Source organism: Eurytemora carolleeae, unplaced genomic scaffold (assembly GCF_000591075.1).
Source record: "Eurytemora carolleeae unplaced genomic scaffold, Eaff_2.0 scaffold273, whole genome shotgun sequence".
Classification (NCBI taxonomy): Eukaryota; Metazoa; Arthropoda; class Copepoda; order Calanoida; family Temoridae; genus Eurytemora; species Eurytemora carolleeae.
In genome coordinates this window covers 71588-96676 of record NW_019396174.1, presented here as the reverse complement: position 1 = coordinate 96676, position 25089 = coordinate 71588, and the positions used below count along the sequence as shown (strand labels likewise).

Below are 25089 nucleotides of genomic sequence, written 5' to 3'. Positions count from 1 at the left end.
ATTAGTAATGAGCCGAAGGTCGAGTATTGATATTAGTGGAAGCAGTCCCTTCGGTTCAACATATAGAACACCCTGTCCTACCAGGTAAAAGACGACATTTAAAGGACAAAATCGTAGAAACTGTATAACTATATAATGAAGCCCTTCGCTCAGATATATATATATTTATTTATAAATATGTCAGTTATTGCTGGCCAAACTACTAAACCGAATAGGCTGCATTTTTCTAGGGAACCCTTGAGTACCCCAGGGGTAACATAAGCTAAAAATTGTATTTTTTCATCTTCAAAAATCGTTTTTTTTATTTCACGGGCAACGCCGGGCACTCCTAGTATAAAATAAATTTGATGATGGTTTCTAAAATATATTAAATTGAAGGAATATGATGGTTCCTAGAATATATTATTATATTGAAGGCACTTGATGGTTTCTAAAATATATTATATTGAAGGAATATAATGGTTCCTAGAATATATTATATTGAAGGCACTTGATGGTTTCTAAAATATATTATATTGAAGGCAGATGATGGTTCCTAGAATATATTATATTGAAGGCTCTTGATGGTTCCTAGAATATATTATAATGAAGGCACATGATGGTTCCTAGAATATATTATATTGAAGGAATATGATGGTTCCTAGAATATTTTATATTGAAGGCACATGATGGTTCCTAGAAAGCAGTCTGCTAGTCTAGGAAAGGGAGGAATACTCTACGGAAGCCAAGAATCTCTCTGCCCAAGGAAAAAAATAAATTAAAAAATTTTAATGTAAATCATATTCTTAATCAAATTACTTTTCTTTTAAAACAAGACATAAATTTTAACCAAAATGTCGTGCTTTGCAGTAAACTTCATAAATTTGAATCTTAATTTATAAAAAAAAACTAAAAGTCGATGTTCAAATGTTGTATTTTTAATATAATATGGAAATATAGAAAATCATGGCGCAGAATTAATTCCTGTAGAAGTCGGCACTCTAGGACTGGACAATCCTGTAAGTTTAGAGAAAGTATGAAATGGAAAATGGATCAATTGTTATTTTTATTTTTATTCTTTTTTCCCAGTTATCTGAACTCGTATCAGAATTCCAACAAACAAACACGAGGAATCAGATCCCCGTCTCTCCCTCGGGAAACTAGAATAGATCCTAGGTGAGCAATTGTATCTTAGACTTTTAACAAATTACTTGGATATAATCTACAGCGTTAGCTAGGGCTGGCTACGTTCAAAGTTTTTTTAAGCTATTCGGAATGTAACGTCAAAAATCTCAAATCACGGGAAAAAAACATCAAAACTCTAACATTTCTTTCTATTTTCTATCAGTTTGATGCAATTTTAAGCAGAAAAATTCACGAAGCCGTTTATTTAAAACATAGACATTCTATCTTTTTATTCATAATTTTCCGTTCTTTTTTATTTATGGATGGTTACAGATTTCATGGGTTTTTGCCATTTGTTAGCGGAATCTGGTGTTAGATTTCAAAAACTTACCGTCGTACAGTATGTACAGTACAGTTAAGTACAGTATGTACAGTACAGTTAAGTACAGTATGTACAGTACAGTTAAGTACAGTATGTACAATAGAGTTAAGTACAGTATGTACAGTAGAGTTAAGTACAGTATGTACAGTACAGTATGTACAGTACAGTTAAGTACAGTATGTACAGTACAATTAAGTACAGTATGTACAGTACAGTTAAGTACAGCATGCCCCACTAATTATGACTTGTCTTCTTAAGATTTGATTAGTTTTGTTAACAGTAATAACAAGAATATATTCAAATAAAAGTTTTTGTAACAGTAATAACAAGAATATATATTCAAATACAAGTTGACTTCTTGTATTAAAAAATTCTCACCAAAAGGTTTTTAATTTGTAATTCGAACACCATAATTTAACAGTTAAAATTGTTAACAATTTTTCTAATAATAAGAAAGCGGTGACTTTTATTTTGTGTTCACTGGAATACTCTTTGATTTCTAAAATTCATGTATCATTTTTTTATTTAAATTTCCATTGATTCTATTTTGTCTGAGAGTAAATCACATTCCTTTTTAAAGAGGGGATTCAATGATAAACCTGAGGGCTTGTGGATTTTACGGATTTTTTTTTGCCTTTGTAGATTTTCAAAGTATCTTTCAATGAAAATATCCCGCGGGATTATATGAAAATTGTTGCATACCAAAAAACCAGCTTTTTATAAAGGAATTTAAATTTTGTAGTGTACACAGACTAGGACTTGCTTTTAAATCAAAAAAAAACTTTGAATCTGTTATATTATCTCATTTGGTATCGCACAATTCATGAATATACATATGGAAGAAAACATTTTTAACTATTTATAAAATATCTTATTTGGTGGTCGAGGGGAGAAAGGCCAGCCACAACAACTTTTCGTCTGAGCCACATTCTCCTCATTTTCTCGTCTGAACCACCTTGAAATCCTCCTCCTTCGTTTATTATTTGTTGAAAAGTTTCTAATTCTTGAAGATAAAACTAGTTTTTAACTAATCTGGCTACGTTAGGGCATAAAATAGGGATAAACTAAAGTATTCTAATGATTAAATCATGTTTTAATCCTAGATACATGAGAATGATGTCAAACTTTATTTAAGTAACACTCAAAACTCGTCTGCCTCCGTAATGGCCTACCTTCGCGATATGAAATGAATAGCAAAATATTTGGCATATCTATGCCTATCATTATCCCAACAGAACCACCCGGAAAAATCTATGGTTCACTATAACTAAGAAAAAAAGATTGAAGTTCTATAATCTCGGAATTATTTGCGGCATTCTACACCAGGAATATCTGAAAATGCGCGTAAAAAAAGGTGAACACTTTTAATGACATAGAACTCGAAAACTGTAATTCAATTGAAACTATTTTTTTGATTTACTAAAATTCAATATTTCATTTGCGCCCTAACGAAGCCCGATTCTTTAAACAATTTTTATCTTGGAGGACTAGACACTTTTTAAAAATAATATTTGAAGGACGAGGATTTAGAGGTGGCTCGGACGAGAAAATGAGGAAAATGTGACTAGAAATTGTTGTGGCTGGCCTTCCTCCCCTCGGTGGTCTCACATTGGATTGTTCAGAGCTCGCAAAACTCTTGTGTTGGATACCCTTAATCCTTTTTGCTTGATCTCGATATTCGGCTTCTAATTGCAGCTGTTCACTTTCTGCAAACGACACTCTGATTGGTTGAATTTCAGCCTCTTTCACGTATATCAATTTAAGATTAAATTTATCTGCAGATTATTAAAAAGAGGAGCTCAAGCGTTAATCTCGATATTTTAAGCATTGATCTCGATATCTGAAGCATTGATCTCGATATCTGAAGCATTGATCTCGATATCTGAAGCATTGATCTCGATATCTGAAGCATTGATCTCGATATCTTAAGCATTGATCTGGATATCCACAATACAAGAGTTTTCAGCTCAGGAACCCTTTTTTAAGCCTAAATTTTTTAGTTTAATATATCGGCATCCTGAACCTAGAAGAGATGCAAGGAGTAGACGCTGCCTTTCAGAGGACAGAGACAATATGGGAGTAGGTAGGTAGGAGAAGAAGGTAGGTAGGACTTGGGAGAAGGTAGGTAGGACGTAGAACTTGGGAGTAGGTAAGTAGGACATAGGAGTATACTTGGATCCATGGGAGTAGATAGTTAGGACATAGGAGTAATACTTGGATCCATTGGAGTATGTAGGTATAACATGGGAGTATGTAGGTATGACATAGGAGTAATACTTGGTTCCATGGGAGTAAGTACTTGGATCAATTAGAGTTATCAGCAGGTATAGAACAAAGGATTAGGTTACTAGGACATGGGAGTAAGTACTTGGATCAATTAGAGTAATCAGCAGGTATAGAACAAAGGATTAGGTTACTAGGACATGGGAGTAAGTACTTGGATCAATTAGAGTAATCAGCAGGTATAGAACAAAGGATTAGGTTACTAGGACATGGGAGTAAGTACTTGGATCAATTAGAGTAATCAGCAGGTATAGAACATGGGATTAGGTAGATAGGACAGTAAGTACTTGGATACATGGAAGAGAAAGTATAGGTATGTGGATCCATAGGCGAATGTAGTTTGGAATTTGTGAGTAGGTACAGACTATCTCAATATCCATGAAAATTGAGTGACAGCATCAAGATCAATCATCTTTGTAAATGATTTTTGGTTAGTAAAGTAAGGTTTTCTGTAGGTAAGCTGTACATTAAGCTCTGAAGTTAGGAATTAGGAGTAGAAAGTAGGGGCTTTGGGAGTGAATGTAGATGGACATTAGACAGTAACACATGTAAGATATCTAGATAGAAAATTAAGAATAGGTGATTAAATTTTGAATTGTCTAGGTGTAGGATGGAGAGGATCAGGGGGACGATCAATGCACTCCAGTAGGAACAATCTTACTGAAGATGCTTTCAGGTTTCTTCCTCCAGATTCTCTAAATCAAAATGAGCCTCCCAGACTTCTCCTAAAAAAGAGTCCTGGTCTTACTCTTGGGGATAGATTGAAAAGTGATGATGAGCATGGTGGTGAAGCAACTGGAAATGAGCAGAGAAAAAAGAAGTCATCAATGTCGGCTGAGGATAAGTTAAGACGTGAAGACCAGGTTGTTGAGTTGGTCAAGAGACTTGATAATATTGTTCAGCTGCTAAGTCAGGTACAGCATGAAGCAGAAAAACTTATAAATCATCAAGCAGAGTCAGAGGATTTTCAAAAGCAAATGAAGAAGGAGACTGAAGGCTATGATCTGCAACGAGGAGCATATAGAATACTTGATGCCCTTGATGGAGACCGTCGAGAACTTACGAGACTTCAGAAAAAGGCAGTTGAGATGAGAAGAAGGCAGCTCAACGGAATAGAACTAGGTGGGTAAATTTAGATAAAAATTTATTTTCAAACTTCTGCTTCAAAATCTTGTTTAGATGGAGAAGAGGAGGAATTGAGAGCCTTGATCATGGGAGCATCTGATTTAGAAAAGAAGCTTCTAAGAGCTTTGGACGAAATCACACGTCTTACAGACAAAACTAACAAACTGATAAAAAGACAACAAGAAATTGACGAGCTGAGGCGGTTAAAGCTACAAGAACAAGCTGAAAAAAATGGCGCATTACAACTGATCATAAAAGATATGGAAATGTTGGACAAAATTCTTAGAGATTTAACAGAAGTTCGCAAGCAGTACATACAAGCAGAAGGAGTGCACAGAAACATTCAAAAGTTTATATCAAAAGATGAAACGGATGAAATGGACACGGATGATATGATCCTGGAATCCATTCGAGTAGACACACAAACTGCCACAGATGATATTCTTAAAACTAGAGAGGAAATTCAAAAAGTAACAGATAACTTTGCCCTAGAACTTGATGAAGATATAGATATTGTAGGTGAGGCCGAGCTTCTTGAATTCAAAATAAATGAGACCAAGGAAGTTGTGAAACGTTTAGGAACAGAAGTTGAAGAATTCATGATTAACCAGAACGAACGCTATATGGAAATGATGAAACTGAAAGCCCAACGTGAAGATGAGCAAAAAAATAAACAAGAACAAGAAAAACGTCTTAAGCAGATTGAAGAAATGGAAAGATTGAAGAAAGAAACTGAAAGACTACTTGAAGAAGAAGAAATCAAGAAACGAAAAGAACTTGAGAAGTTGCAAGCTAAAGCCATGGAGAAACAGTTGTTACAAGCAAAGGAAGAAGAGGATGAAAGAAAGAAAAGACTGGAAGAGGAAGCAAATAAGGAGAAAATGAAGATAAAAATGGATCAGTTACAAAAGCTGCTTGATCAAGAAGCAGAGAAAAATATGACGAAGCAGAGAGAAGAAATTTTGAATATTCTGGAAGGTGACACATTTGAATTGGAAAAAATGAAAGATGAAGTTCTTATTCTTGTTGATAAACAGAAGAAGATTGAAGTTACAAGACGAAGACGAAGAAAGCTCTACACAATTCCTGAAGAAGAAGAAATTGATGATGAAGCAGAACTGAAAAATCTAGCTGACAAAACAACCATGCTTTTTCAAGCTTTGCAAAATAGTAAGAATGAAATCATGAAACTCAAACATGCAATAGAAATTTGCATTCCGGAGGACATGCTGGAAGATATAATGGGGTTTGAAAATAGCTTAAAAACCAGGTCTGAAGAATTGAGTGATTTAGTCTCTGACACAGATAAATGTGAAAACAAACATCTTAGAAGGCTCCAAGAAGGAGAAAAAGCCCTAGAAGATGAAGAGAATAGAAACAAAGACATGAAAAATAGTAAAGATAAAGTTGATCAGATGAAGAATGACATTGACCTACTCAAGTTTAGAAAATCAGCACTGGAGAAAGGAATTCACCAATCTAAAGCAACTGAAGAGAATGAAAAGAAAGAAATCTTGGATAAACTTAAGACTCAAGATGCAAATATGATGAAATTAGAAGATTCTTTGTTTGATACCATTAAACAGTTGGAAGAATGGAAAGATTTTACTTGGAATGAAGAATTTGAAACTGAAATGAACAAGTATGGTTTGATCGGTTCATCAGCCATTCCTTCCTTTCCTGATTACTTAATTCAAAATCCAGAACTAATGGCTGCCATCAACGAAAGAAAAAGGCAGCTTGAATTGATTAAACAAAAAATAGCCAGTGACGAGAGAAAAATGAAGGAAATTGAGGAGATACTTGAGGAAATGGAGAGGCGGCAAAAGGAAGCAGAATTAAAAAGGCTGGCAGAGCAAACCCTGGAGTGGACTAAAGATTTTATACCCTCAGGATCTGTGGAATTCGGAGCAATGCCAGTTTTTAGGTAAAAATAACCATCTTTTTACTGTAATGGTTTTGTCTGATTAAGTAAGAATTAGATATTAATGTTTATAATTATCAAATCAGATTATTTTCATATGTGGGTTCTCTACATAAGTGACTTATTCTACAACTACAGAAAAACAGAAATTATCATAGTTAAACACTTTTAAACCTGGGGAAAGGACAATATCTTCCACATTATTGATCATATTAAGGTTTAAAGGATACCTTTTGCAGAATCGGGCATTGCGATTTTTCATGGAGCTGGGGTCAATTGAAATTGTGCTTTAAACAAGGATTTACCATCAACCATCAATATATAACATATAAATATTTATATTAAAGGGAAAGAGTAAAAAATCTTTTATCTGTGTCTAGGTCCGGCTACACCATTGATCCTGAAGAGGCCCGAAGTAGGAGAGCTTCAAGAATACAATCCAGGGAATCTTCTGTTGTCCCTGTTGAGGAATTAGGTAAAAGCAACACAGATCACAACTTTTGAGTGTATATTGTTAATCATGAATGCTTGATTTTGATATTCAATGTGGTCACTTTTAAATTTGAGGATCAATGCTTGATTCTTCACATAAAGTTATTCCTGCAGGGATTAACCATCATAAGGTATCGAAGAGGACTTTGTTTTATCCGTACATCAGACATATACGTAATATTGAGATCAATGCAATTGATCCTGAGATTTCCAGTATGATAGTTCTGAGCTGACTTTATATAAGTTTTCTTCGTACTTATATAGCTGATGCTGATTCTAAGAAATTTTTATCTTTCTTATGTAATGCTTTTAAGGGGGGGGGACAGTGGGGTATCAGGGAGTGGTCAACAATATTAAGTTTATACCACTCTCTCTTATAAAAGTCAAATAAGGCTCGGCCGCTTAAGAATTTTTTTTTTAAGAGTCAAGTACTGACCCCCTTAAATACCCCACGGGGAGGGGTATCCAAAACCTTGTAAGGGTTGCCATCAAACAATAAGCACTCAAAGATTAAACTGTAAAATTATTTTTTTTCTTTGCAAAGTACAGAATTTACAAGATTTTATCTTTACGCAGAAGACCAAATTCCCAAATTCAACATTATTTAATATAATTTAGAAACAAATGAAACAATTTGAATTTAAATGTAAAAAATTTAAGAGCGAATAAATGTTTAAAATAATATTTTTTTCTATTGAATAGCAATTTAAATTTAAATAAAAAAGATTTTAGAACGAAAATTTTTTTTATTCTTTAAAAATATATTTTTTCTGTGTTTGAGACAAATTATATTTAGTTGGGATTTGTTAAGGGGCTTTACGAGGTTATGATGATATTCTTCTTGGATTTGGAGCCAGATCCAGACAAAATAATATTTAGTTGGGATTTGTTAAGGGGCTTTACGAGGTTATGATGATATTCTTCTTGGATATGGAGCCAGATCCAGACAACAATCATTGGACAGAGCTCACCACACAAATACAAACGAGAAAAGGTATTTTATCAACAATTGATGCTAACATTATTAATATCTATTAATTTACTTGTCTAGATCTAACAGACGGTCCTGTGTGCTGGAGTCTGCTATAAAGGAACTGTAAGCCAAATTTCAAGTGACCCTCCATGCAAAGATGACAAACCCCGATTTACATGGTACACTTAAAAAATTGGGAATATACCTTAAATTTTGTATAGAAAAGTGCTTAATTTTGAAAATTTCTCCCATTCTTCTCTTAAGCAAGAAATGTGCAAGTCACTTTTGCAGAGAAATCCCGAATGAAGATAAACAGTTTAAAGAAATAAAAACATGGATATATAATTCTTACTTAATCACACAAAGCTTATAAGGGTATCATTTTAAATCGGACTCTGCCATCTTTGCAAGGAGGGTCACGTAAAATTTCGCTTACAGTCCTTTTACTGAAGGTTGATGCACTCAAGGTTAACTCAGAGTTGGATGAAACTAAACCTGAATCTGAAAATAAGATGGAAGAGCCACGAGGAAGAAGAAAATATAAGAAAAGCAGTCCATTTCAGCTGGTGAATAATAAATCTACAGAAGGAATTAGAAAACCCCCAGCTGGTAAATAATGAATCTACAGAAGGAATTAGAAACCCCCCAGCTGGTGAATAATGAATCTACAGAAGGAATTAGAAACCCTCCAGCTGGTGAATAATGAATCTACAGAAGGAATTAGAAACCCTCCAGCTGGTAAATAATGAATCTACAGAAGGAATTAGAAAACCCCCAGCTGTTAAATAATAAATCTACAGAAGGAATTAGAAAACCCCAAACTGGTGAATAATTAATCTACAGAAGGAATTAGAATACCTCCCAGCTGGTAAATAATGAATCTACAGAAAGAATTAGAAATGCCCCAGCTGGTAAATAATGAATCTACAGACGGAATTAGAAACCCCCCAGCTGGTAAATAATGAATCTACAAAAGGAATTAGAAACCCCCCAGCTGGTAAACAATGAATCTACAGAAAGAATTAGAAACCCCCCAGCTGGTAAACAATGAATCTACAGAAAGAATTAGAAACCCCCCAGCTGGTAAATAATAAATCTACAGAAGGAATTAGAAAACCCCCAGCTGATAAATAATAAATCTACAGAAGGAATTAGATTACCCCCCAGCTGGTAAATAATGAATCTACAGAAAGAATTAGAAATGCCCCAGCTGGTAAATAATGAATCTACAGACGGAATTAGAAACCCCCCAGCTGGTAAATAATGAATCTACAAAAGGAATTAGAAACCCCCCCAGTTGGTAAACAATGAATCTACAGAAAGAATTAGAAACCCCCCCAGCTGCTCGTAAGCCACCAAAAAAGAAATATGAGTAATATGTAAAGAAGTATGTTATATGAATTATCATTGTATTTAAGACAAGATGAAAATGTTCTATTTGTATTATCTACGAAACAATACAAAAAGCTCAGATTTCTATGTGGCAAAAAAAAAGTATGTGAATTTAAAAAGTATTGTGAAATAAATGTTTTTTTAGTTGAATCAACTCAATTTAATCTGCAGAATATTGATGATCAGTTTTTAAAACATTCAAGACTATTGTTTGTCCCCCATATAAAAATGAATGGGGAGGTGCAGGGTATCATTTGTAGAAGGATCAGAGGAGAGAGGACACATGATCTCTCCGCTTACATCATTGTCTTTAGGAATTCATTTCGTCATTTCAAGTTCATTTATATTTTAAAGTGTCAAAAATAATGACATTCTTGTTTATGATTAGAAATTAAAAGCAGGAACTTTTGTTTTTTTTTCATTTTTTGGAGAAAGTTGAATCTTCTTTGGGGTGGTCTTTTCTTTAAATAAATCGAATTATAAACAGAAAATCTACAAAATATCTTTGCAGCCCAATGTTAAGATTTCTGATATTTTAAACTATGAATTCTGTTAGATCAAATAATCTAAGTTGAAATATCAAAGGTCTACACAACCAAGTTGCAAAGATGTAGGGATTAGAAAATTTGAGTTTGTGGCAAAGACTCAATTCCTTTAAAATTTCTCCGACTTATTTTTATGACTGGATGTATTGGAACCAGTTTCCTTCTGCATATTCCAGTGTAATGCTTATCCACAACAGCTTCAGGAAACAACACTTAAAGATCTAATTTTATTTCCTGTTTACCAACAAATTCTACAAATGTTAGATCTTATGCCCGAAAATTTCACCCTAATTCTACATTTAGAGTCACTTTTTTCAAGTCACTTCAAGATGCCTCATGGCAATAATAATGATAACAAAATGGTTTCAATCAGAGATGATTGGACTAAGCTTGATTAAAATCTTTCTACTTAATAAATGATTATAATAAAATTAGAAATAGGAATTCTTCTAGAGCAGGGGCTCTATCAACTTTTTTAGATTAAAATATGAAATTAGATCTCTTCTGAAAGTTTGCATCAGGTTAAAATATCAAGTTAAAGAGACTGAGTCCGAATTTAATGAACTTGAGCCGCGTCTTGAATCCGCCCAAAACCGGTTTCAATGGGGCGCCGGCTTAAATCTTGAAATTTGAATAGAATTTTAAGTGGAACCAACCCTATTTGAGCCCCGTCTCAAATTTAAGCCGCGGTTCAAATTCTTTAAATTTGGCCTCTGTAAGCGTAATTTCAAGTGACCCTTCCTGCAAAGATGGCAATGCCCGATTCACAATTGTACCTTCAAAAGTTTTGTCTGATCAAGTATGAACTAGATATATATTTACATAATTTTAAAAACAATTCATTTTCAATTGTGGTTTCTCTCCATAAGTGACTTGCACAATGCGCATTTCTACTGCAGAAAAACGGAATGGAATTATAAGAATTAAATACTTTCAAACCTCTTAAAACGACAATTTGATCAGCTAAAGGTTTCAAGGATAAATTTGATCAGCTAAAGGTTTCAAGGATTAATTTGATCAGCTAAAGGTTTCAAGGATTAATTTGATCAGCTAAAGGTTTCAAGGATAAATTTGATCAGCTAAAGGTTTCAAGGATAAATTTGATCAGCTAAAGGTTTCAAGGATAAATTTGGTTAATAAGTGATTTTAAGATGGATTAAGTATAATGAGTCAGTAATTGAATAATCATTAGATTTTGTGATATTTCCAAGATGCAATACTCTGTCAAATTTGTCAAAAATTTCATTGTAAAACAGTTTAAGAATTCAACACCCAAAATATATATGAAGTAGAATTTAAAAAATGGTTTGAGTTGTGCTTTTTTGCGTGATGCGGCTGAATTTTTTAAAACCACACTTTAAAGGCCCCAAATATACCATTTAAAAAAGTAGTTTTGCCCGGAAGAGTCAAATGTGGTGGTACGGAAGGGGAAATAGTGGTGGCTCATGGCTGCCGGAAGAGAAAAAAGCTAATATGTGGCACGGAAGGGGAAATAGTGGTGGCTCATGGCCGCCTGCCTTCCCCCGCTCCTCAGAATACAGAAGATGCTTATGCTAACTGTAATTGATAATATAGGTTTATTCAAAAATTTTAGACTTATTATCTTCCTTGGCTTTTCAATTATAATAGCAAAAGCTCAATGTTTATTGTAAAAAATACCTGAGCAAGATCAATTCGAATTTGCATAAAGTTTTAGAAATTAGCTATGCAATTTTTGTATTGTTAAAGGGAAAATTGGTCCTGTAAATCTTCTAAATTTTGATTGTGATTTTTTTTTTTAAGGCAATGTCATTTAAAATTCAAGTAACCCTGTTTTCAACAGCGGCATAACCTTTATCTTTATCTGATAAATAGCGTCGTTTGTCAAGCTTGAAAAGTATTTTTTTTTTCAAATTTTCCTCAATTGTTTCTGTATAAAGAAATCCGGAAGAGAACCCACATTAGACAATGAAAAAAAACTTTTTAAAGAAAATTTAATCTTGATTAGACAAAGGGTTTCGTTGTTAGTCCAACATGCCACTTTATATTTGAAGGATCACTCGAAATTACTGTGTACAGTTCCGTTAAAGGACAGTTCCGTTAAAGCCATTCTGATAAGTTTGTTCAATTAGAGTCTTTTCCCTGGACAAACAATAAAATCTCAAGAGAAGGTTTTAAATCAGGAACCTGTCATCAAAAAAGAGGAAGTATTAAGCAAACAACCTGTAAGCAGCATTGAAGAAGTTGTGAATAAGCAAGAGGTGACAAAAATGGATGAGGTACTCAGTAAAAAACCAATAACCAAGCTCCAAGAGATTCTGAAGATGAATGAATTAAAGAGTGCGCAAGAGGTAACTGCCCAAGAAGTGACTGCACAAGAGGTTGTGGCAACTCCATTGTCCAGCGTACAAGAGCTCAAGAGTGTTCAAGAAGTGATCAGCAAGGAACTTGTTCCTGATGCAATTGCCAAAGAATTTATTGAAAAATATCTTAAAACCAAGTCATCTGATTATGCAGACATCGGGGAGCCAGCGGCAGCAGAACCTTTGACAAGAGGCTACGCACCAGCTGCAGCAGCCCCCGTGGCCCCCGTAGCCCCCGCAGCCCCCGTAGCCCCCGCAGCCCCAGCGGCACCAGCAGCACCAGGCGCAGCTTCTACCGAAGACGCAAAAGCTAAGATTTCTGAGCTGAGCAAAAAGATAGAAGTCTTGGACAAACAACTTCTTGATAAGGTTGGAGAGATCAGAAGTCTGGAGGAAGTTATCAGTAAATTGGAAATACAGAAGATGGAAGAGATTGTAAGAATGGAGGAGGTGAAAACAATGGAGGAAATTAGGAGAATTGAAGAGGTTAAGATGATGGAGGAGGTGAAGAAGATGGAGGAGGTTAAGAGAATGGAGGAGGTGAAGAAGATGGAGGAGGTGAAGTCAATGAAACCCGTGAGCAAGATAGAAGAAGTTAAGCATATCTATGCTCTAACTGACGAGCAGGCAAATATCTTGAGAGAGATGATGAAACCTAAAGCTAAAGGAAGAGGATACTCTCGATAATCAATGAAATCATGATAATTGTCCTCATTGTAAAAAGTTTAAATTTGTTCCACTGCGCTTACTTAGTATTTACTCCTGAAATGGTCAACTTGATAATAAATAGATTTACTGTAGTTCTTTAGTTAATAGTTAAATATATGTAGGATATTTTTATGATAAAGTTACCAGCCCTATTGCCCCAGGGCCCATATCTGGAATTGACTAGACATATTTTTTACCTTCAACTTAGTTTACTATCTTTCTTATTTGCATATTTAGAATAGAAGTCTAGCAAGAGTATAATAATAGTCATTAGGTGGATTTTTAATAAATTTGGTAATAATCATTTGTTTACAAGTAAAATCTATTTTTCCAAGATGGTTAGATTTTGATTATTTTTTCTCTCAAGGTCATAAGGAAAGAAAAGCAAATGCTTTCAAATTGTTTATTATATTATTTGTGCCAAATTTTGACCCTGAAAGAGAATATATAAAAAAACGAGCTAAAAACGAACGTCTTATAAAGATTGTTTTTCTCGGTATTTTTTTCTCGTTTTTTAAAATAAAAATATTGGAAAGTTTAAATATTAAAGTAAAATTTAACAGAATGTACAGTTATGAAATCAATTGAAAGTTGTATTAAAAGTTAACAAAAAAAAACGATTAACAACAATACTCAGACATAAAAGTAATGTAGAGAAGTATTAGTTAAATGAAAATCATAATATTTGTGTTCAGTCATTATTTTGTTGAGTTAAGTTTTTTTAACGCTACACAATTAGATACATTGTTCAATTATATTTCAATGAACAGACTTTGTTCTTAGTTTTAACTTTTTAAATTAAGATCACTAAGTTTTAAAGAATTTATAATAAACTCTCACTCAAAACTTTTTTTTATTAATTTATTGTTAAAAAGCAAAACCTTTAATATCTTTCAGGTATACTTTATCAATTAAAACAGATGGCAATGTTTGGTTTGCAATTTCACTCGTTTCCTAAACATTAGATGCTATCCTTCAACAAAGGATTATACAAAGGAATGGAGTCTTTACCACAAACTCTGCTTTTCTAAATCCTATATCTTTGGATTCCAATGTCGTAGACCTTAGATATTTCAAACTATGAATTGTGTTAGATCAAATAATATAAGTTTGAAATATCAAAGATTTACGACATTGGATTCCAAAGATATAGGATTTAGAAAAGCAGAGTTTGTGGCAAAGACTCAATTCCTTTAGAAGTATCATTCCATATCGTGAACCAATTTTAAGTTGAAAATAACATTTAATTTAATGATTTTATTTTAATGTTTTTCCAAGGGGAACAATGTTCCCTTGGAAAATTGGAGAAAAAATCTGAAGATTTCGAATAGTTTAATAAATTGTAGTTTAATAGAAAGAAAAAATCCCCGTATCCATTTCTGATTAGGCTTCCGTTTTAAAAATAGTCGTTGTGTTTTTTTTTTATAATTTGAAAAAGAATCAAGTTACCGGGAACCATGGAAATCAGTTTGAATAAACCGAAAAGAGGCCGACATTTTTCAATAAAAAAACGTACTTTTCACTTTGTCTCTTATCTAATATTGTGCCTAAAACTGCCCAGCTGGAGTCCCATCTATTCAAATAAAATACAAGATAAGAATTGAAGAAGTAATATTTATCTAATATTATAAAATTTTGAATATCTAGTTTACATCGAACCATAAGCAAATTGCACGTGTGCACATTGCACAAACACAGTTCAAGTATTTTCATGTGTCACATTTTCCTCAAGTAGGAGATAATACAAATGTGGAAAAACTGTTACTATGTAATCTGGACCCGTCTGACTGGATTGCTAAAAGTTAGTTATTATCATTTTTCTAATCCCTATATCTTTGCAACCCGATATTGTCGACCTTAGATATTTCTAACTAACAGGGAGAACTAGAAAACAGAATATTGGAAGATACCCTTAAAGTAATAACCAAGTTTATTTGATATGAGCTAATAGCTTTACTATATACCACCTTTTAATCTCTTATAATTTAAATTGTTCTGTTTACACTGATCAATTACTTTGTATCGTTTTCATTGGACTATTCAGAGTTATAACTTTAGTTTCCTTTTCCAGAGTTTTCTGGTTTTAATCGTATAAATTCTCATTTCTATCAAATAGAGTAAGTATTAAGATTTCAGAAAGCAGTACTTACAGCCTGAGACAAGTGAGATAGAAACATTGGAATGTTCTTTGCTTGGGTCACTTTCTTTTAGATCTCCAGTCAAAGCTGGGTTCCTAAGTTAGTAATAGATATTAATATTGTTACTTTTTAATTTACGACCCCCCCCCCTCTTCCTCCCAGGCTTTTAAAATTCAAAATGTTTTTCTATTGTTTTCCTTTTTATGTAACCTCCCCCCCCTTCCCCCGTCTTATTGGAAGTTACGTATAGTTTTGCTGCTAGTTCTACTTCGTTCATCAACTACTCAGAATTATTCATGGAGCTAATTTTAACAGGATAGGACCGGGGATTTGTTTTCTCCATTAAACACTCAAACTATGAATTTTCTGACAAAAACTTGTACAAAGCACTCCCATCGTTTTTACAAAAAAAAACTAAAAATGATATTAAAAAAAATTAAAATTATATTCCTGCGATTGATTGATAAATGATTAGATGAGCTTAATAATTAGTTAAACACTTCTCAGTTTAACTCTAAGCAGTGACATGCAATGATCTAGATCTAACCCCAGGAATCAGTTTATACAAATTAAATTATACTAGCATACAATACCATCAACAGTATAGAATAAAGGATTTAACCCTAAATAATTCAACAAGAACACCTTTTATCTAGAATAAGAATTGGATCTTTACCACAAACCCACATTTGAAACATGATGGTGTAAACCTTTCATCTTTTATATATAAAGTTGTAATCTCTGTTTGTCTGTCTGTTTGTTGTCCGATCATAACTCAGGAACCCCTAAACCTATTTGCCTCAAATTTTAATTAGTGAACCCAAGAGACCCAAGGGAATGTTCTTAGTTTGAAGTTGAGTATGGGTCAACTTTTATAGCGAAAATTAAGTTTTCCGGTAAAAATCGTATTAGTGCGAGTAAACGGCGCGCGCGGGAATAACTATGAGTACCCTGTGCAACGCTGGGTTCCCAAGCTAGTATAATATAATTCTAGGTCAACAAAAGTGGGTTGCAAATATTATAGGGATTGAAAAAAAAGTAGAGTTTGTGGCAAAGACTCGATTCCTTTGTCTATGTTAAAGCTAATTTCGGTAAAAGTTTAAATGATAGTGATTTCTATATAATATGGTGTAATATCTATAAAAATCTGTTTTGATTTTTCGTCGTAACTTTGGAATTCCTTGACAATTTGCCTCAAATTTTGATTGGGGAACTCGGGAAATCTTAGTTGGGTTTAAAAATTCTAATTTGAGTGAATTAACTTGTATAAGGAATGTAAGAAATCTAGCCCCGAGATAACTCAACGATAACTCAACTCAAAGTCTAATTAGAATCTAACTGACTCTATCTCTAGCCAAAACTCAAGGCTCTCAATCTCTAGCCAAAACTCAAGGCTCTGTATACGTCCGTGTTAATCAACGATTCGTATTGAACTAATTTATTTTATATATACAGGTGAACTGAACTGACCGGGCTAGCCGGACAGGGTCAAAATACAGATAGTTAAGATATATTACTAACATGGATAATATAGATTGCAGCAAGCATTAACACAGAATATATTACAGGAAAACTCCAGGGAGAGCTCGGTTCATGAGTTAGTATAATAGTATAAAATTATTTATACGTGACTATAGCGTATATTTTCTTTAAAACGAAAAAAAATCAATTTTTTTCATTTTCAAAAATTTTATTTTTTATTCCAGGGTCAACGCCGGCCCCTTCAAGCTAGTATCGTATATCTTCTTGAAAACGAAATAAGCGACCACCTCCCTTTCAGTCTTTATTTATTTTATGCTGAACAAAACACAGTGACAATTGATTATGTAAATGATATGTTGGTTTGTTGTTACTTTCTAAATTGTTTAGTCAAGTCTAGTCATAGCATAGGTAACTTTTCAAGATTATTGTTAGTTTTAATAGGATGTCTGCAAGGTGAAAAGGAATGTTAAAGTGTTGCATTTACATTGTACATTGTACCGATTTTATGTGTACGAATAGATATATAATAACAATAAAATTAATACGAAGTATAAAATTTCTAACATTTAATTATAAAGATGAAAAAATAAAGTGTATTATTCAAAGATAAAAAATAAGTTTCTCTTCTAAGTTTCTACATTAAGTTTCAGATAAAAGTCTAACATTTTTAACTCCTAGGATAAAAATAAAATAAGTTTCTACAAATGAGATAAAGATAGAACATCTCTGAGTTGACAAAAAGGAACTTAATCCAGATGGAAACTAGATTTAAGGAAAAGTGTGATTAAGTTAAACCACATTGACCCGCTGTGCGGCAGAGCAGTGGTTCAACAACTTACGCGGCTCAACTTTTTCTTCCCATTCATTAATCCTGGTCCCAGGTTGACGGGGGATGAAGGATAAGAAAATTAGATTGTATTTAACGTATTCAGATTCTTTAAAGGGACTGTTCGCGAAAAATGAAAGGGGGTATAGGCTTAATGCTTAAAAAAGTGCTTTTGATCGCTACTAATCTTACTTCTATATGTAGGAGAAAATTGTTAAAAACGACTAATACCGAAGAACGTAGTAAGCATACAAATTCAGAAAGGTGCAACATTCAACCCGGATCGTAAACAAATCAATTTAATTCCAAACAAATCATTCAGATATTACAAACAATAGTCATCGATTATTTTTCGACGCATTCGTAAATAGTTGATTTCATAATATCTTGTATTTTTCATGATCTGGGAGTTACTTTTGAAAAATTTATTCCTGTTTCGAGGATTTTTGATAATAAAGACGACATTTTTGTATTTTCCGGGAATGTTCGAAAATTTAAATTATTAAAAAAAAAATCAAAAAGATTATGAAATATTTACTATTTACGAATGCGTCGAAAAATAATCGATGACTACTGTTTGTAATATTTGAATGATTTGTTTGGAATTAAATTGATTCGTTTACAATCCGAGTTGAATGTTGCATCTTTCCAAATTTGTATGGACGCTGCATTCTTCGGTGTAAGTCGTTTTTGACAATTTTCTCCTAAAAGACGCAACAGATAGAAGATTAGTAGCGATCAAAAGCGCTTTTTTATCGCATTATGATTAAGCCTATGCCCCCTTTCATTTTTCGCGAACAGTCCCTTTAAAATCTATAACATCTAAGAAAGATCCAACAACTTCCAGATAAATATGAAAGCTTGAAAAGTCTGAACCAGAAGTTTTCTAAGAATTTTCTAAAATGGGGAAAATGAGCGGATGTTTCACCAGGTAAAGTAAAATGTGAACTATTTTTATTTTTACCCTTTCAAATACATTTTTTGAGCGTAATTTTAAGTAAACCTTCAGCTAAAGATGGTAATGCCCGATTCACAAGTGCACCCTTGAAACCTTTATGACTAAAAATGTTGAAAATAAAGTTATTTTTCTAGGTTTAAAGTGTTTTATTCTAAAAATGCTTGCATATTTTCCTGCAATAAAAATACGCAAGTCACTGGAGACAAAACACAATTGATATCTAGTTAATTTTTAATCAGACAAAGCTTTAATACGCACTGTTGTAAATCTGGCATTGTCATTTTACATGGAGGGTCACTTCAAATCACGCGTACAGTCTCTTTAAAATGTCCGATACGAGAATTAAAATCTGCTAATTCAAAAAGTGTTTATCATATTTAATATTTACCTCGAACAATCTATTTAATTTATTTTCTTATTATTTAAAAAATAAAAAAAAGACAACTTATTTTTACAAAATATTTAGTGGCTGCGGGAACCAGATGAAATTAGTCAGTATGCTTGGGTTGACCGGGTCGTTCATGGTTGTAGAGCTAGTAGGTAAGTAAATAAATTCTTATTTCTGTGAAATGATAAAATCATGGAATAAAAAATTCTTTGGATCATCCTGTTTTCACCGGGCGGTCGTCTCTCCCCCCCCCCTCCCAGTTATGCAATCTTAAATCTTAAAAATAAAGAAAGAATCATGGAAATTTTTAAATTAAACACTTTTTTGCTGAATCATGGATGAGCGCAACCCCCCCCCCCTTCCCTTTTTATAGGAAATGGAGGGGAGTGGGGTGAGGCGGTCGCCTTTCTACCATATATACTTATTTGATTTGCAGTTGGGAATACCACGAACTCTATGGCACTGGTAGCAGACAGTTTTCATATGCTCAGCGACGTTATTGCAATCATAATAGCATTTGTTAGTGTCAGGTCAGAAGAAAAGAAATAAAAAACAATATTTTTAGAATAAAAACCACGATTATTTTCTGTCGACATAACGTTTAGTGAGACTACACATCTTAGGAGTGGAATGTTCTTTTCACTATACCAATTCCTTTATAGTGAAACCCTTAATAACGAATACATAGGAAGAATTTATCAAATGTCGTCTTGACAATTTTCAATAGTTTTATACTATATTTCGTAAATTTCAGTATTTGCGAAAATAAATATATAGCCATGAATATGCGGGAACAGTTTTAAAGAGTTCCATATAATCATTTAATAAAAAAAACTAAATATCTGCAACATTCCATTATCAGAAAGTGAAGAATACGACATTTGATGAATTCTTTCGATGTATTCGTTATTAAGGGTTTCACTGTACCTTTGTCCAAGAAGTATCGAAGAAAATATTCTCATTTTTCAATCTTAAAACCTGTTGAATTATGACAGTTTACTTCATGATCTTTGCACCATAAAAACGCAAATCACTTTGTTAGCGAACTCACAAAAAAATCAATTTTCAAATAGAAAAGTAATGATATCACGTTCAACCTTGATAAGACAAGGAAAGGTTTAAAGGGTATCTTGAGAATCGGATATACTGCCCTTTGTTTAGATGGAGGATAACTTGAAATTACGTCTAAAATCCCTTTAAGATCTTTATGTATAGGATGAGCCCCAAGCGGTGGAAGAAGAACACATATGGCTGGGCCAGAGCAGAGGTAAAATTACAGATTCCTGGAGAAATTTTTCTATGAGAGATATTTCAAGAATCCTTTCATCTCTCATCTCTTTGAGAAACAAAGTTTAAAATTTGAATTATATCGTGCAATCTTCATATTTGAATTATATCGTGCAATCTTCATATTTGAATTATATCGTGCAATCTTCATATTTGAATTATATCGTGCAATCTTCATATTTGAATTATATCGTGCAATCTTCATATTTGAATTATATCGTGCAATCTTCATGTTTGAATTATATCGTCCAATCTTCATATTTGAATTATATCGTGCAATCTTCATATTTGAATTGTATCTTGCAATCTTCATATTTGAATTATATCGTGCAATCTTCATATTTGAATTATATCGTGCAATCTTCATATTTGAATTATATCGTGCAATCTTCATATTTGAATTATATCGTGCAATCTTCATATTTGAATTATATCGTGCAATCTTCATGTTTGAATTATATCGTGCAATCTTCATGTTTGAATTATATCGTGCAATCTTCATATTTGAATTATATCGTGCAATCTTCATATTTGAATTATATCGTGCAATCTTTATGTTTGAGTATCTCTGCAGAAATGTATTCCCAAGTGAATTTTAGAAGAAAAATGTTCCAGCAAAAATTAGATTGAGAATATAAATTTTCATGAAAAAAACAGCTCTTTTTCTAAAGGAACTGTCAACTTATTTTCAAGATGGCCCCTTGTTTCTTTTTCAAGACTTCTTGGAATTCTGACGATTTCCATCATAATCTCTGCAGCATGAATCCGCAAGAAACAACATTTTAAATGAAATTGGAGGCTAACTAGAAATAACTGCCAAACTATTTAAGGTTGTAGGAGCTCTCGTGAATTCTGTGTTTCTAATTGCTCTTTGCTTTTCAATCCTAGTGGAAGCAATAAAGGAAAAAATTAGATTATATGAAACTTTGTGTAAACGGCGCAACTGCAGTATTTTAAATAGAAATCTTTTTCAGAGCTAAATTATTCAACTTTGACGGCTCATAAACCTTAACATCATGCAAGTTGCCATTACAAATTAGGGACTCTATCGGTTTAGCCGTTTTGAGGTTTATTAGATATGAACAACAAACAAACTATAAGAAACATAACAAAAATATAATGTTTATACTCAATCGAAAATATTTCTTACTGGCCAGACTATTAAAAATTATATATTTTTAATTAGGGCACTTGTTTTTGACAGGGAGGACCGCTTGTATTTAATAAAATAATTAATTGGCGTACAGAGGTTTATGGTGATTGAACCTTTAAAGGACCCGAAACTTATTCTGATAGGAATACACTTTTTTCTCATTTTCTTTAATTCATAAAATATTACAAAAATTAGAATAAGAAAATACAAGAACCATATCTAAACTGTAATATTTTTGTATATGATTTTTACTAAAGAACGTTATTTTATCAGTTTTAATTGAGAATTATTCAATCAGAAATAGAAAATTAATCCTAATTCAAAGTAAAACGAAAAGTTTACAATTTTTGCATGGCATGGTTCTAGAGAGTAAAAATCGGATATTTTCTTTACAATTTAACAGTTTGATGCATTTAATTTTCTTTTAAACATTTTTTCAATGCATGAATGCAAAATTCATTACAAATCTTCTACAGTTCTTTTAATTTAAAATGTCAAATAATAATCTTTTTGCTAATAATAATCATAATAATAATAATAATAATGAAAATAATAAATGAGAAGAAATTAGTTGGTGGGGTTGGGCTTGGTATCAACCTTGTTGGTCTTCTTATATTTGGACATCATGGCCACTCCCACGAGGGAACAGCTGGCCACTCACATGGTGAAGACGACCACGACCACGCGCATGCGCACCTACACTCAGCCGACAAATTAGCAATGGAAGAGAACAAAACCAGAAAGGTGATTTTGTTTTGAATATACAAAATTTTCTTTTGAAGACAGATGTTTGGAAAATGTTAAAAGACATTAAAAGTCAGTGTCTTAAAATTTTGAATTGCTTAAGATGTTGAGTAGTCTTTAAAAAAAAAGATTATTTTATTTTTTATGAAACTTTATCATTCTTCCTCACTTCATCGTGAATTTCATAATAAACGTGCTATAAAGTAACCATCGTGTTATAAAGTTAAATTAGCTGTACATTATTGCACGTTTGCCATAAAGTTTCGATTGGTTCCCAGATTTTCTCAAAAACTTTAGGATATTTCCAAAAGATTTTTGCTTAATTGAAATGAAAATAAAACTGAAATCAACTTGATATTTTGACTTCTGCTTTGTTTCAAAGCTTATTTGAACTAGGAATAACGATTGAAATATGACAAGTACACAATCGTTTCGTAAAATTACTTATAGCGCTATTATTTTGGCACGGCGCGCTTTAAAGATTTTGGACTTAAATTTTCTCTATTTCTCGAAGGCTCTCGTCTTTTTTGATTATATTTTGTCCCTCGATAAAGCTCGGGACAACATTAAATCTAAAAAGGCTTGAACCTTCTCGATAAATAGAAAATTTCTATCCAAAAATATTCTAACACTGCAAACCAAAAGAAGAGTGTTATAAATAGTTATTTTTTTATTTTTTTTTTATATCTAGACTGAAAAAGGAGAAGATGTAAAAAGTAAACAGAAAGAAATGTCTGGAGAACAAATGAATATAGGGAGAAAATACTCAACAAAAAAATTACAGTCGAGACAATTTAAAATCGTCGTTTGTGCTTTGTACCCTTCCATTAACCAAAGCAAGGCTAGAATTATTCTTAAAAATGAATATTGTTAGCATAAAAACTCTTTTTGCCATTCTTTAGTCATTCAATATCAAAGAGAAGTGAGAGAAGTCTCTAAGTCTTGTTATTGGGACAACCTCGACAGTTTATGCATTTTGAATGGAGATGAGGGTCAAAATTTCACAAAGATGAATTTCTACTTTGAGCTGAGAATTGATGTATTTAACCTAGCTGGTGTGTTCCTTCATATACTGGCAGATGCCCTGGGTAGCGTTGTAGTTATCATCAGCGCGCTGGTTATCTGGCTGACCGACTGGCAATACAAGTACGTGAAATCTAAGAATAATAAACACAGTGTAAACTTTTTAAATGGGCGTATACAGAAATTTATTGATTATTTTCCGGGGAGAGCTCAACCCCCTATTAAGGACTGAAACCCCTGTGAACCAAACGCGACTCTTTAAGGTTCATGATTTCTTCCTTCACAACTTTTATGTAACAAACAAAAAATTATTTTCTCTCTATTTTACAGAATTGTTTTTACAGAGACTATCTGGATCCAGTTCTTTCTGTTGTTATTGTCATTCTCATCTGTATCAGTTCCTGGCCTTTACTAAGGGATTCTACCTTAGGTAATATTAGGATTCTTGGTTGTAATTTAGGGATTCTACCTTAGGGAAATATACTTAGGGATTCTGCCTTAGGTAATATTACAGATTCCTGGTTCTTACTTAGGGATTCTACCTTGGGTGATATGAGGGATTCTTTAGGGATTCTTGGTTGTTGATTTAGGCATTCTACCTTAGGAATATTAGGGATTCTTGGTTGTAATTTAGGGATTCTACCTTAGTTAATATTAGGGATTCTTTTTTCCTTATTTCTTTCTTTTTACTTTTCATGACTGACTGAAAAAAGGACAAAAGAACATAACTCAATTATGTTTGAAAATCCAGCTCTCTACAAGTCATTGGCAAATCAACGCTTCATGCGATTATTAAAAATCATATTATTAACCAAACCAAATAGTTATGCATAAGGAAAAAAAAGGAAGCAAGATCAGCCCGCGCAAAATAAGTGTTCACTATGGTTTACAGGGTTACCCATAGTCAAGTTTTCAAGACAATGGCACAACACAAAACGTTGGGGTGTATGACTTTTAACTAATCTTGAGCAGAACTAAATAATAGAAAGACCTTGATAACAAACTGGAAATAGATTTATTGATATTTCGTTTTATTTGTATGCGTGAGCTTGTGCCCACAACCCTTATCCAAAAATAAATTATTAAAGTTAAAATAATATTAGGGATTCTTGGTTGTAATTTAGGGATTCTACCTTAAGTAATATTAGGATTCCTAGTCCTAGCTTAGGGATTCTACCTTAGATAATATTAGAGATTCCTGGTCCTAACTTAGTGATTCTACCTTGGGTAGTATTAGGATTCCTGGTACTAATTTAGGGATTCTACCCTAGGTAATATTAACTAAATTTTCGCTATTATATTAAAGTCGACCCTCTCAACTTAGAATCTCAAAACCGAGTTCCCCAATCAAAATTTAAGGCAAATTGGTCCAAGGGTTCCTGAGTTAAGATAGGACAAACACACAAACAGAGATTACAACTTAATATTTATATATAGAATTCCTGGTCCTCACTTATATTCTAATATAGAATATTAAGAAGTCATAGTATTTCTTTCTTGATATATTGAGAATGTCTGGCCCTTTCTTAAAGCCTAAGTATTTTCCTTTAACTAACAGAGAAATGATTAAAATCATTTTAGAAAACAAATTGGATTATTTAAAACAAAAAACATTTCAAATATTTTTTTTAGTTTTATTGAACTCTATCCCAGCCCACATAGATCTGGATAAAATAGAACAAGAATTACTCCGCAGAACACAGGTATATAGAACAAAAAATACTAATATTAACAATAATAAAAATAATTATTCAATAGTAAAAGGAAAAGTAAAGCATTCAGCATTATAACTATATTGATAATAAAGCAACAAATTTAAA

General features: G+C 32.8%; 3 protein-coding genes across 4 annotated transcripts; all 3 read left to right on the top strand.

The window, feature by feature from the left end:
- Positions 1-9629, top strand: LOC111697184 (trichohyalin). 2 transcript variants are annotated; one of them, XM_023467088.1, is made up of 10 exons: positions 1-84; positions 662-745; positions 1069-1155; positions 3487-3569; positions 4373-4891; positions 4949-6821; positions 7199-7293; positions 8205-8304; positions 8362-8401; positions 8736-9629. In XM_023467088.1, the coding sequence occupies exons 1-10, from the start codon at positions 8-10 to the stop codon at positions 8898-8900; spliced, it is 3123 nt and encodes a 1040-aa protein (XP_023322856.1). In that variant the 5' UTR covers positions 1-7; the 3' UTR covers positions 8901-9629. The 2 variants fall into 2 exon arrangements, with proteins under 2 accessions (XP_023322856.1, XP_023322857.1); XM_023467089.1 differs by lacking the exons at positions 8205-8304; positions 8362-8401; positions 8736-9629 and adding an exon at positions 8122-8198.
- A 263-nt stretch (positions 9630-9892) lies between these two features.
- Positions 9893-13362, top strand: LOC111697186 (A-kinase anchor protein 14). The gene is made up of 3 exons (XM_023467090.1): positions 9893-9989; positions 10377-10423; positions 12332-13362. Exons 1-3 carry the CDS (start codon positions 9908-9910, stop codon positions 13247-13249), a joined length of 1047 nt encoding a protein of 348 aa, XP_023322858.1. The 5' UTR covers positions 9893-9907; the 3' UTR covers positions 13250-13362.
- A 5180-nt stretch (positions 13363-18542) lies between these two features.
- On the top strand, positions 18543-25059 carry LOC111697176 (probable zinc transporter protein DDB_G0282067). Its single transcript, XM_023467078.1, has 11 exons — positions 18543-18647; positions 19141-19214; positions 19499-19592; positions 20278-20329; positions 21180-21251; positions 21597-21645; positions 22074-22246; positions 22938-23001; positions 23299-23392; positions 23614-23699; positions 24902-25059. The coding sequence occupies exons 1-11, from the start codon at positions 18619-18621 to the stop codon at positions 25057-25059; spliced, it is 945 nt and encodes a 314-aa protein (XP_023322846.1). The 5' UTR covers positions 18543-18618.
- Positions 25060-25089: the final 30 nt, after the last annotated feature.

Excerpts from the sequence above, each read along its gene's own strand:
- LOC111697186 (XM_023467090.1), top strand. The coding sequence starts at position 9,908 with ATGGGGAGGTGCAGGGTATCATTTGTAGAAGGATCAGAGGAGAGAGGA. Across the intron at positions 9,990-10,376 it reads GCTTACATCATTGTCTTTAG|TTTCCTTCTGCATATTCCAG; the intron begins GAATTCATTTCG and ends TATTGGAACCAG. Across the intron at positions 10,424-12,331 it reads CTTATCCACAACAGCTTCAG|AGTCTTTTCCCTGGACAAAC; the intron begins GAAACAACACTT and ends TTGTTCAATTAG.
- LOC111697184 (XM_023467088.1), top strand. The coding sequence starts at position 8 with ATGAGCCGAAGGTCGAGTATTGATATTAGTGGAAGCAGTCCCTTCGGT. Across the intron at positions 85-661 it reads AGAACACCCTGTCCTACCAG|GCACATGATGGTTCCTAGAA; the intron begins GTAAAAGACGAC and ends TTTATATTGAAG. Across the intron at positions 4,892-4,948 it reads GCTCAACGGAATAGAACTAG|ATGGAGAAGAGGAGGAATTG; the intron begins GTGGGTAAATTT and ends AATCTTGTTTAG.
- LOC111697176 (XM_023467078.1), top strand. The coding sequence starts at position 18,619 with ATGGGGAAAATGAGCGGATGTTTCACCAG. Across the intron at positions 18,648-19,140 it reads ATGAGCGGATGTTTCACCAG|TGGCTGCGGGAACCAGATGA; the intron begins GTAAAGTAAAAT and ends CAAAATATTTAG. Across the intron at positions 23,002-23,298 it reads TGGAGAACAAATGAATATAG|CTGGTGTGTTCCTTCATATA; the intron begins GGAGAAAATACT and ends TATTTAACCTAG.